General features: G+C 47.9%; 1 protein-coding gene across 9 annotated transcripts in view; it reads right to left on the bottom strand.

Annotated features, from left to right (window-relative positions):
* RABL6 (RAB, member RAS oncogene family like 6) overlaps positions 1–13,334 on the bottom strand; it is a 121,813-nt gene that overhangs the window by 99,238 nt on the left and 9,241 nt on the right. For 4 of the 9 annotated variants that reach the window (XM_073314659.2, XM_073314653.2, XM_073314654.2 and 1 more), the window contains exon 2: positions 5,592–5,726. The exons of 3 other annotated variants lie outside the window; for them this stretch is intronic. In XM_073314659.2, coding sequence (XP_073170760.1) covers positions 5,592–5,726 — 135 coding nt within the window. Of the gene's footprint in view, positions 1–1,089; positions 1,318–5,591; positions 5,727–13,334 lie in introns of all 9 variants that reach the window. 2 more of the 9 variants (XM_073314657.2, XM_078849098.1) reach the window with 1 other exon arrangement.

Raw genomic sequence — 13,334 nt, 5'->3', positions numbered from 1 at the left:
GTTATTGGATTCCCAGCAAAACCAGCCTGCTAAATGGGCTGCCTCTACACTAGAAAACATGGAACCTGGGATCCAACAAGTACAGATGCAATCCAGTGTTTGGAAACAAACTGCTTGGCTTCCCTCCACCTATGGAGCACAGCTTTCAAATATTTTGGGCATGTAATTTGATCGCCTAATTAGTGCAAATGCATGCACAAAGCAAGTAATTGGTGCTGTAAGGTGGGGTGGGGGGTTGTTTGTTTTTAAAATCAGACCTCAGTTTCCATTGCAGTATTTATGAATAGTATGTGCATTATCCCTTTTGCTTAGGGTAAAGGCTGGGGGGGGGGGGGGCAGGGAGAACCACCACACACTGTTTACCTAGAACATGAAAAAATATTGCTTCTACGGATGTAGCCACCATTTGGATGTTAACTGCCTTTAGGTTTGCCCACTACCATGGAAAAAGAATTTCCCTGTTTCTTATTTTGATCTCTGATAGCTCTGCTCGTAAAATAGTCTGGAGAATACTCCAAACTATTTTCGAAGTCTTTCTTGTACTCCACAGTAAGACTGACATTCCAAGAAGCCAGAGAGAGGGAAGAGAGCTGAGTGACAGGTCTCTGCCTTACACAAGGAAGTACCAGAAGAGCCTTTATGCACTGCAGAGGCTGCAACACCATGACTAAGTTGCGCAGCCGAGTAAGTGCCTTATACCAGCTAATGCGAGACAAACAGAAAGAGGTGCTCCTAAAGTAAAGGTGCATAGGGGTGTGACAGAGTCACAGGTCCGATGCGCTGGAACTTCTCTTTATGAAGACAGAGAAGACTCAGGGTAGCATGATTCCCCGCAGGGCATGCTGTCCAGGGCAAGGAGCCCCCCCCGGCCCTCTGAGTTCCCAACAGCAGACTGCCCAGGTTCCAGCAACTCCTCCCTCCAGAGCCCTGCCACTGGACCTGCTCCACAAAGTTTTGCTACTGTCCCGCCAGGCAGAGATGCATGCCTGCTGTTAATGGGGGGGCCCCACAATTTAAAGGTTTGGCTATCCCCAGAACAGCTCGAGTCACCCCCTCCCCCCACACCTCCCAAGCAGGCCACCCACTTACCCTCAGTCTTCCATTCTGGAAAGCAGTGGCCCCTCCCTGCAGCTCCCAGCTGTTGCTCCTGCCTCTCCCCAAGCACAGCTCCCCAGCCTGGCCGCACCATGCGCCCGAGTGGGCCTGGCAGAACTTGGAACGGCAGTCTGCCTGCGCTGGCACACTGCGAGCTGGGGAGCCAGGCTCTGGAGGGTCCAGCCGCCCCTGGCAGAGGCCAGCAGCTCTACAGCGCCAATTCTGCAGGAAAAAATGAAATTCTGTGCAGAGCATTAATTCTGCGAAAATTCTGCATTGCGAAGTGGTGCAGAATTCCCCCAGGAGTAACAGCTGGGAAGACCAAACCTTTTAAATTCTAGTCAGGGTAGATCAGCCAGAGCCATTGGCAGAGAGGAAGCAATAGAAGGCAGCCACAGAATCGGTTTAGTAACAGAAAAGTCTACTTACACCTTTGCAGACCCAATTTAATATGCTATTTAGCTCTAAGGGGATGATTCTGGGGTGCAACTCTGGGAGGCAAAGCACAAAACCCACAGTCTGGAATCGGGAGGGTGCAGCTAATGGGGCTTTAAACCACCTCTGACCCCCCCATAATAGCTTAGAATTGGGAGGGTGCAAAGCAGCCCTCAATGAAAGTTGTCCGCCTAAGTTATTGCAGCCCAAGATGAGTTGCCTACAAATGGCAGTGCAACCCAGAACTGTGGGCATTGCAGTATGCCAGGGTGGACTAGGTCCAGAGACCCCCTTCTGGAGGCCTTGTGGTAATGCAACACCCTGCGCCCGATAGAGCAGAGAGAAGTCCTCCAGGCAACTAGAGTGGCTGCAGAGAAGCAGCCAATCCGGGGGCAGAAGAGCCCTATATAAGACAAGCAGCAGAGCAAAGAAGCTTAGTTACTGCATGGAGTTTGAGGGAGGGAGGACTGGGTGTCTGGCTGGCTAGACGAGCAGCAGGCCACAGACAGCTCACTACAGAGAGTTCACCAGGCAGAACTGAGCCCAGGGAAGGCTGCCGAAGACCGGATGCCTGGCTGGCTAGCTAGAGTAGCAGCAAGACCATGAAAAGGTCAGTGCGGGCAGGCTGAGCCCAGGACCAATCCAAACCAGGCAAGGGTACAGAGATCGTAGGATTGGAAGAGACCTCAAGAGGTCACCTAGTCCAGTCCCCTGCACTCATGGCAGGATTATATTATCTAGACCATTCCTGATAGGAGTTTGTCTAGCCTGCTCTTAAAAATCTCCAATGATGGAGATCCCTAGGCCATTTATTCCAGTACTTAACCATCCTGACAGTTAGGAAGTTGTTCCTAATGTCCAACCTAGACATCCCTTGTTGCAATTTAAGCCCACTGCTTCTTGTCCTATCCTCACAGGTTAAGAAGAAAATTTCTCCCCCTCATTGTAACAGTTTATGTACTTGAAAACCGTTATGTCCCCCATCAGTCTTCTTTTCCAGACTAAACAAACAGTTTTGTTTTTTATTTTTTCAATCTTCCCTCATAGGTCATGTTTTCTAGACCTTTAATCATTTTTGTTGCTCTTCTCGACTTTCTCCAATTTGTCCACATCTTTCCTGAAATGTGGCACCCAGAACTGGACATGCTACTCCAGCTGAGGCCTAATCAGTGTGGAGTAGAGTGGAAGAATTACTTCTCCATGTCTTTCTTACAACACTCCTGCTAATACATCCCAGAATGATGTTCACTTCTTTTGCAACAGTGTCACACTGACTCATTTAGTTTGTGGTCCACTATGACCCCCAGATCCCTTTCCGTAGTACTCCTTCCTTGGCAGTCATTTCCTATTTTGTATGTGAACTGATTGTTCCTTCCTAAATAGATTGCATTTTGTGGCAAAGTACCTTGTTCGCATCAGCAGGCCCAGTTCTTTTTAGCCTTGGAGACACAGGTTTGGGCAAGGCAGTCCTTGGTCAGGCTATACCTTTCCTCAGTCAGTCCCTTGTGCCTGTTTTCCTTTCCCTTCTGGGGAGGGAATGCAGCCTCCCTTCCTGGAAAGGTTTGGTGTCTTGCTGCTCCTAGCCTACTGGCAGCTTCCCTGCTTCTTTCACCCCCCCTCCCCCTTTCCTAACAGGGGAGGGTTTTAAAAGGTCTCAAGCAGTTGGAGTCAGCTGAACCTAATTGGTTCTCTAGCAACCCCTTTTCAGCTGAACCCTATTAACCTGTGGTTACCTCTCCTCAGTGGATAGGGAGGGGCCTTTTAACCTTCTGGGACTGATTACTACCCCCTGCTTTGTAGCTGTTTGTCCTGGGTTTACCACAATTTGTCCTTATTGAATTTCATCCTGTTAACTTCAGCCATTTCTGAAGGGTACAGAGATCATATAGTTTTGAATTTTAATCCTAACTGCCAAAGCACTTGCAACCCCTCCCACTTGGTATTGTCCGCAAACTTTATAAGTGTACTCTCTATGCCAATATCTAAATCACTGATGAAGATATTGAACAGAACCGGACCCAGAACTGATCCCCGTGGGACCCCACTCATTATACCCTTCCAGCATGACTGTGAACCACTGATAACTACTCCCTGGGAACTGTTTTACAACCAGTTATGCACCCACCTTATAGTAGCTCCATCTAGGTTGCATTTCCCTAGTTTATGAGAAGGTCATTCAAGACAGTAACAGTATCAAAAGCTTTACTAAAGTAAAGACATATCCCATCTACCACTCCCCCCCCCCGCCCCATCCACAAGGCTTGTTAGCTTTCCTTGACAGGGTATCAAGTTGGTTTGACATGATTTGTTCTTGACAAATCCATGCTCACTGTTACTTATCACCTTATCTTCTAGATGTTTGCAAACTGATTGCTTAATTATTTGCTCCATTATCTTTCCAGGTACAGAAGTTAAGCTCACTGGTCTGTAATTCCCTGGGTTGTCCTTATTTCCCTTCTTATAGGTGCCATTTTCCAGTCATCTGGAATCTCTCCAGTCTTCCATGACTATTCAAAGATAAATCACTAATGGCTCAGATATCTCCTCCGTCAGCTCCTTAAGTATTCTATGATGCATTTCATCATGCCCTGGTGACTTGAAGACATCTAACTTGTCTAAGTAATTTTTAACTTTGTTCTTTTCCTATTTTAGCCTCCAATCCTACCTCATTTTCACTGACATTCACTATGTTAGACGTCCAATCACCACCAACCCTTTTGGTGAAAACCGAAACAAGCCATTAAGCACCTCTGCAATTTCCACATTCTGTTATTTTTCTTCCTGCACCCCATTGAGTAATGGGCCTATCCTGTCCTTGGTCTTCCTCATTCTACAAATACATTTGAAGCAAATTTTCTTGTTACCCTTTGTCTCTAGCTCGTTTGATCTCGTCAGAGATGGGCACTGTTGGTCTGGTTGCAGACTGAGTCCAGGGACAGCTGCTGGAAAAGGACACCAGCTGAGGGTACTGAGATGGGCCCCAGATGGGTGACTGAAAAAGGCAGTGCCTCAGGGAAGAAGCCTTAGAGCTACAGCCCCATACCAGGGCCGAGAAAGAACTTAGACTATATACCCTGGAAGGGGGGACAGCGTGGGTGGCTCAGCTAGCGGAGAGAACCAGCAGCCAAGGGGGTGCTTGCGAGAGGCAGGCACCACCCTGATGTAAAACCAAAAGCAGGCTCACACCTAACCAAGAGAAAGGGGACCCGTGAAATGACTGTCTGCAGGCACAACTGGCCAGAGAAAAGGGGGCACACATGGGAGGCAGGTGGGTGCTGACACCATTATAGGCATGCACCATGGCCCTGCTACCTCTTCCCCTAAGCCTACCCGCTTCTGCCTCCTATGATTGAGCTATGAAAGGGACTCCTAAAATAATCTGCTGCTGTTTTATGTATTTTCTGCATCAGCAACGTTCTGCCCACGCTGTAAAAATTCCAGTTCCTTTATGCTGCCATAGCAGGAAGAAGACTTCTACCCCATCTCTGCAACTCAAGCAAGTATCTTCGAGTATCATTGACAAGATGTAGTAATTCTGTTTTTCAATACTTCTTACTTGTATTAATATCTCTACATAAGATTATTAGAACTACAAGCATTTAAAAAATCTAATTCACTTTTCATCATTGTCCAGTATGGATTTACACTCCCAACTGCACAGTGAGACTGCTCATTTTCACCTGCTGGTACTAAATGTACTAACGCAGTACTCTTGTACTTTAGTATCCAGCCCCCTAGAGACACAGTTCAATATCATCTGTTTTCATTGAAACAGCAAAAAAATACAATGAACATTTCAATTCATATTCACATTTTGTTAAATTTCTTCCTGTGATTTTTAACTACTGAGGACATCTGTTTAAATGGTTGGTAATGTAATTACTGAGTGAAAGAATTAAAAAACAGGATTATTTGAATAATCAAGTAAGAGCGATGGGGACCCATTTTAAATCCAAACTGGACAAAACCGCAAGAGACAGCTGAGGCTACAGAGGAATTCCTGCCTCCAAAGCAGAGACTATTCCTTCCCCAGGCACCCTCCATTCCCTCTCCCTTCTTACTTTTATAGTTCCAGTGGATGCTGGTGACTTGGATCTCCTGAGTAGGAATATATTCTTCAACAAACTTCTTCCCCTGGAGTCGATGCCAGAGTGTGGTTTTCCCTGTGTTCCTGTCCCCTCGGATTACAATTTTCACTGGGGGTGGGGGGAGAAGTACAAAAATAAAGTTGATTAAAACAAATCTTGGGAATGCTTGGAAAACTTAATTTGAAAGTGTTATTCTGACGTAATTAGATCTTTCATGTTACACATGCATGGTATTTCATTACAAGGTATGAGCAACAGCCATTCAAATTCCTGCTTACTCAGCTGCCTAATTTAGTTCAGCAGGAAGAAACAACTTCAAGATGAAGCCACTTATCTTTACCCTTAGGGCCTTGCATAACTTCACTCTGTCTCTGCCCACATTTCTGCCTAGTTCCCATCCTGCTGCCTTCCCCCCCTCACCACCCTGGGTAATCTTAACACCTGCTCAAGTTTCAAAAAGTTCTTCCACACTTACCTTTGAGCTTGCACCATCCTCCTCCTCCTCCCCACATGCCCTCCCCTTGTTTTCAAATTTTCCTTAAATAGTTTTCTTATCCTCAAGAAAATAATGATCTCCTAAAGCTATCTGCACAACTTTGAAACTGGCCAGTCAGCTTGGATATCTGAACTGCTCTGTCTGAGGGCCTGCCTCCTTGAGAAGGTTGCACGAGTTTTATTTAAAAGGTGTGAATTTAAAATGATAGAATTACACTGGTGCAAATGGCTGTGTGGCCACTCTTTGGTTTAAGCATGGCCTATTTTAATTTCATTTAAGTTGATTAGGAACAAGTTTAATCTAAAAACAAGCATGGCCTACAGTGATTTGCACTGGTTTAACTATATCCCTGTAACCACCAATTTAAATTAAATCAGCGCATCTTATTTCTGTAGAGAAGACCTGTCTTGTCTCTGATTTAGGGCACATCTACACTGGCAAAGTTACAGCGCGGGCAGTTACAACGGTTTTTCTTCAGCACTCTCTGAGCACCACTGTGTGTTCACACAGTCAGCTGCCTGCACAATAGCGTGTTCACACTTGCAGCAGTATTCAGAGCAGTGCACTCTGGGCAGCTATCCCACAGAGCACCTCTTTCTCTTCTGCCACTAAGACTTGTGGGAAGACAAAGGAGGTCAAAGGGCATCCTGAGTCCTGTCCCAATGACCCATGATGCATTGCTTCGCATCCCAGAAATCCTTGTGCCTCCATCCGCATTTGGCGCCATCTTTCAACAGTCTCTGTACTGTGTGCCCTGCCTCCTCGGGCTGCAGGAATGGATCCCAAACTGTTGACCAGTATGCTGCTCGCTCCGACCAACACATCATGAGTGGCAGTGGAGTTATTCGTTAAACAACAAAGGTAAGAGAAGTGAGACATTGATCTCCCCACGCATAGTAGCTACAACACAAATTGCCTGTGGCATTCACAGAGGTGCTGACCACAGTAGAATGCCGCTTTTGGGCTCGGGAAACAAGCTCTGAGTGGTGGGATCACATCGTGATGCACATCTGGGATGATGAGCAATGCCTGCAGAACTTTCAGATGAGGAAAGCCACGTTCATGGGACTGTGTGATGAGCTCGCCCCAGTCCTGCGGCGCAAGGACAGGAGAACGAGAACTGCCATTGAAGAAGAAGTGTGTGGCAATTGCACTGTGGAAGCTGGCTACTCTAGACCGCTACCGATCGGCTCCTAAACAATTCAGAGTGGGAAAGTTGACCGTTGGACTTGTGTTGACGAAAGTCTGCAGTGCCATTGATCGCGTCCTGCTCTGAAAGACCTTGACTCTGGGTAACGTGCGTGACATTGGCATTCCCTAACTGCAGAGGGACAACAGATGGCACACATTCCAATTCTAGCATCAGACCACCAAGTCACCGAGTACATTAATCGCAAGGGGTATTTCTCAATGATTCTCCAGGGACTTGTGGATCACCGTGGCGTTTTACAGACATTAACACAGGCTAGTCTGGAAAGGTACAGGATGCATGCATCTTGCAGCGTTCTGAACAGGTCAGTTGTCTGAAAGCAAGGACTTTCTTCCCAGACCAGAAGATCACCGTAGGGGAAATCAAAATGCCTACTGTTATCCTGGGAGACCCCACCAACCCCTTAATGCTGTGGCTTATGAAGCCATACACGTGGCAAGTTGAAAGCAGCAAGGAGCAGTTTAACAACAGTCTGAGCAACTACAGAATGACTGTTGAGTGTGCTTTTGGCCATTTAAAAACTCGCTGGTGCTGCCATAGGAATATGACAATATTCCTATGCTTATAGCCATGTACTGTACGCTCCATAATATTTGTGACGGGAAGGGTGAAAGCTTCACTTAGGGCTGGACCGCAGAGGTTCAGCACCTGGAGGCTAAGTTTGAACAGCCAGAGACCAGGGCAATTAGAGGGGCTCAGCGCGGGGCCATAAGGATCAGGGATCCCTTGAGGCAGCAATTTGAAGCTTTCAGAGTAACAGCCGTTTTAGTCTGTATTTGCAAAAAGAAAAGGAGTACTTGTGGCACCTTAGAGACTAACCAATTTATTTGAGCATAAGCTTTCGTGAGCTACAGCTCACTTCATCGGATGCATACTGTGGAAACTAATTTGAAGCTGAAAGCCACTCATATTTGTTGCTATGCTCAGGAGTGTCTGAGAGTCTCTGGATTAAGTTTAGAAGTGTGAGCAACAAGGGTGATGTCATGGTGGGAGTCTGCTATAGACAACCAGACCAGGGGGATGAGGTGGACGAGACTTTCTTCCAGCAACTCGCAGAAGTTACTAGATTGCAGGCCCTGGTTCTCATGGGAGACTTCAATCACCCTGATGCCTGCTGGGAGAGCAATACAGCGGTGCACAGGCAATCCAGGAAGTTTTTGGAAAACGTAGGGGACAATTTCCTGGTGCAAGTGCTGGAGGAACCAACTAGGGGCAGAGCTCTTCTTGACCTGCTGCTCACAAACCAGGAAGAATTAGTAGGGGAAGCAAAAGTGGATGGGAACTTGGGAGGCAGTGACCATGAAATGGTCGAGTTCAGGATCCTAACACAAGGAAGGAAGGATAGCAGCAGAATACAGACCCTGGACTTCAGAAAAGCAGACTTCGACTCCCTCCTGGAACTGAAGGGCAAGATCCCCTGGGAGAATAACATGAGGGGGAAAGGAGTCCAGAAGAGCTGGCTGTATTTTAAAGAATCCTTATTGAGGTTACAGGGACAAAACATCCCGATGTGTAGAATGAAGAGTAAATATGGCAGGCGACCAGCTTGGCTTAACAGTGAAATCCTTGCTGCTCTTAAATACAAAAAAGCAGCGTACAAGAAGTGGAAGGTTGGACAACTGACCAGGGAGGAGTATAAAAATATTGCTCGGGTATGCAGGAGTGAAATCAGGAAGGCCAAATCACACCTGGAGTTGCAGCTAGCAAGAGATGTTAAGAGTAACAAGAAGGGTTTCTTCAGGTATGTTAGCAACAAGAAGAAAGTCAAGGAAAGTGTGGGCCCCTTACTGAATGAGGGAGGCAACCTAGTGACAGAGGATGTGGAAAAAGCTAATGTACTCAATGCTTTTTTTGCCTCTGTCTTCACTAACAAGGTCAGCTCCCAAACTACTGCACTGGGCAGCACAGCATGGGGAGAAGGTGACCAGCCCTCTGTGGAGAAAGAAGTGGTTCGGGACTATTTAGAAAAGCTGGACGAGCACAAGTCCATGGGGCCGGATGCGTTGCATCTGAGAGTGCTAAAGGAGTTGGCGGATGTGATTGCAGAGCCATTGGCCATTATCTTTGAAAACTCATGGCGATCGGGGGAGGTCCCGGACGACTGGAAAAAGGCTAATGTAGTGTCCATCTTTAAAAAAGAGAAGAAGGAGGATCCTGGGAACTACAGGCCAGTCAGCCTGAACTCAGTCCCTGGAAAAATCATGGAGCAGGTCCTCAAAGAATCAATTCTGAAGCACTTAGAGGAGAGGAAAGTGATCAGGAACAATCAGCATGGATTCACCACGGGCAAGGCATGCCTGACTAATCTGATGGCCTTCTATGACGAGATAACTGGCTCTGTGGATGAAGGGAAGGCAGTGGATGTGTTGTTCCTTGACATTAGCAAAGCTTTTGACACGGTCTCCCACAGTATTCTTGCCAGCAAGTTAAAGAAATATGGGCTGGATGAATGGACTATAAGGTGGATAGAAAGTTGGCTAGATTGTCAGGCTCAAGGGGTAGTGATCCATGGCTCCATGTCTAGTTGGCAGCCGGTATCAAGTGGAATGCCCCAAGGGTCGGTCCTGGGGCCAGTTTTGTTCAATATCTTCATAAATGAACTGGAGGATGGTGTGGATTGCACCCTCAGCAAGTTTGCAGATGACACTAAACTAGGAGGAGAGGTAGATACGCTGGAGGGTAGGGATGGGATACAGAGGGACCTAGACAAATTGGAGGATTGGGCCAAAAGAAATCTGATGAGGTTCAACAAGGAGAAGTGCAGAGTCCTGCACTTAGGACCGAAGAATCCAATGCACCGCTACAGACTAGGGACCTAATGGCTCGGCAGCAGTTCTGCAGAAAAGGACCTAGGGGTTACAGTGGACGAGAAACTGGATATGAGTCAACAGTGTGCCCTTGTTGCCAAGAAGGTCAATGGCATTTTGGGATGTATAAGTAGGGGCACAGCGAGCAGATCGAGGGACATGATCGTTCCCTCCTATTCGACATTGGTGAGGCCTCATCTGGAGTACTGTGTCCAGTTTTGGGCCTCACACTACAAGAAGGATGTGGAAAAATTGGAAAGAGTCCAGCGGAGGGCAACAAAAATGATTAGAGGACTGGAACACATGACTTATGAGGAGAGGCTGAGGGAACTGGGAATGTTTAGTCTGCGGAAAAGAAGAATGAAGGGGGATTTGATAGCTGCTTTCAACTACCTGAAATGGGGTTCCAAAGAGGATGGCTCTAGACTGTTCTCAGTGGTAGCAGATGACAGAACAAGGAGTAATGGCCTCAAGTTGCAGTGGGGGAGATTCAGGTTGGATATTAGCAAAAACTTTTTCACTATGGGGGTGGTGAAACACTGGAATGCGTTACCTAGGGAGGTGGTGGAATCTCCTTCCCTAGAAGTTTTTAAGGTCAGGCTTGACAAAGCCCTGGCTGGGACGATTTAGTCGGGGATCGGTCCTGCTTTGAGCAGGGGTTTGTCTAGATGTCCTCCTGAGGTCCCTTCCAACCCCGATATTCTATGATTCTATGAGTGCAGTGCTTGTAATGCTAGCAGGTGATTGGTGCAGACGACTCTATATGGGAGTTTAACATAATTGTATGTTGCTTTGCAGGGCTCTTTTTGCTTTCAATTAATAATAAATAAAGATATTATAAAGCGAATAAAGATCGCTTTCAAACCAACACAATTCTTTTATTGAAAACAACCGGAGGAGAGAGTCAAACCAAAAAAAAAAAAAAAGCCATCAGCAGTGAGGGGATGGGAGAAGGGAAGGTCCCAAGAGGAGGAGGAGGGGTCCCGGGATCGCTAAAGATTTTGTATGTCCAGGGATCATATCCAACCTTCTCCTTTGGAGTACAATGCAGCAGGTACTGTACTTCAGCAGGGCCAAACTGCAGAGGGAAGGGTGTTCAGTGCAGTGGGTAGTGGGAGTCTGCAGGGCTGGACTGTGAGGGAGCGAGGAGTGGAATGCTGCAGATAGAGACTGGAGCCAGGAGGTTGATAAGAGTGTTGGCAGTGTCTGGGGGGCGCATGGGAAAGAGCTTTGTGACAGCAGCTACAGGGGAGGGAGGGCGCGGAGCTGCTTGTTTTGAAGAGCTAGTGTCACCTGGAACGTGTCCTCTTGGCAGTCCATAACCTTGGCACTCTGTGGTTTCATTCTGGCGTGCTGTGTTCTCTTTCCGGTCCCTCTTCTTGCTGTCCCGCCACTCCTTCAATGCCCGTTTCTCGGCGGCGGAGTGCATCATAACATCATACAGAAAGTCCTCCTTAGTTCTTCTTGGTTGCTTTCTAATTCTGCACAGCCATTCCGCTGCCGATAACGAAGAGGGAGGCTGGGCTCCCAAGGTCATCTCTGAAGTTTAAACGCAACATTTTACAGAAGCAGTATTGTTTGCAACACAGACAACACTGATTCAGTGCTTTAAATCACATCCAGTACTCTCACACTTGTCACTAACTGGCTGACCCCAAGCAAGCACACATGAGTCACGAGACCCCAAAAAGGTCAGCAGCCACAGGGGAGGGTAAATCCCTCTGCCCGGACCCTGCTGTACACTAAACACATGGCTCTTGGGGAAAGCCAGCACTGTAGGGGATTGGGGGGGAGGGGGCTGATAATCATTCCTGTCCCCACACTTTCTACAGGACGTGATCATTATGGAAGATATCTCACTGCTGAGGGTCAGCAAGGAATCAAGGGAGGGTCTTCTCCAAGCCTGCCGCTTCTGCCCTGGCCCCTATGCAGATCATCTCTGTGCAGCAATGCTATCCCCCCTCGACAGCACAGTGGCACGGGAATGTTACCATTCATGGGGCAAAAACAAAGCAGCTCTGCCGAAGAAACTGTGGCAGTGGATTGCCCAGTATCTCCATGAGAGTTTCCTGGAGGTCTCTAAGGGAGATTCCCGTGAAGTTAGGGAGTTAATCAACAACCTGTTCTGACGCTCAGACTAGGCATGCGGTGGGAGACAAGCCTGCTTTCTCCAACCCTTCTGCCCCCAACAACTCATTTCAGCGATTCCCAAACTCAGATCCACTTACTGGGGGCCTCCTCTCCTGTTTGTGCTTCGACAATCTCCGACAGCTATGCCTGGCTAGGCTCCTCCAGGGTAGAAAAGAGCTCCTGGTTGCATGCATCTCTGGCCTCTGAGTCGCCCTCCCACTCCACATCCTCATCCAAGATTTCCTCCTCCAGGCTTGGTCCACTCTTGACTGGCACATGAGCCAACCAAGTATCTACAGGGCCTTCGCAGTACAGGTGGGGTCACTGCCAAGTATCGCATACAACTCTTTGTAAAACCGGCAGCTCCTGGGCGCAGCTCCGGAGCGATGGTTTGCCTTCTGTGCCTTGTGGTAGGCGTTTCGCAGCTCCTTCACTTTTACCCTGTGCTGCAATGTGTCCCGGTCATGGCCCCTTTCTGTCATGCATCATGAAAACTGTCCATAGGTATCCTAATTCCTACAGTTGGAGCGCAGCTGGGACTGGACAGCCTCCTCTCCCCAAATGCTGATGAGGTCCAGCAGCTCAGCACTGCTCCAAGCAGGGGATCGCCTTGTGCGTGGAGCAGGCATGGCCACCTGGAAAGATACGCTAAAACCACTGCATGCATCACCGAGCAAACAGGAAGGGGACTTTCAAATTTTCAAAGGAATTTACGGGGTGGGGATGACAGTTGGTCACCTGAGGGCAGGGCAGTAGAGTTCAAACCAATGACTAGAGGTGAGAAAAGGCATTGTGGGACACCTCTCAGAGGCCAGTCATAGCGCTGTAATCACCACTACACTGGCAACACAGCGCTGTAGCCCTGGCGCAGAAAGCTCTATGCCTCTCGTGGGGATGGTTTTTTTACAGCGCTACAACCGTGCACGAAGTGGCTTGGCAGTGTGTTCACCTCAGGAGTTAACAGTGCAGAAAGCCACTTTACTGTGCAGAAACTTGCCAGAGCCTTAGAGTGCAAGTGCCTTGCAGCAAGGGACCACATCTTCTACTCTACTCTTACCAGAAGCAGAACACAG

This window comes from Lepidochelys kempii, chromosome 16, assembly GCF_965140285.1.
Source record: "Lepidochelys kempii isolate rLepKem1 chromosome 16, rLepKem1.hap1, whole genome shotgun sequence".
In the NCBI taxonomy this organism is placed as follows: Eukaryota; Metazoa; Chordata; order Testudines; family Cheloniidae; genus Lepidochelys; species Lepidochelys kempii.
Note: the sequence above shows the minus strand (reverse complement) of the source record. Positions and strands in the feature narration are given on the sequence as shown.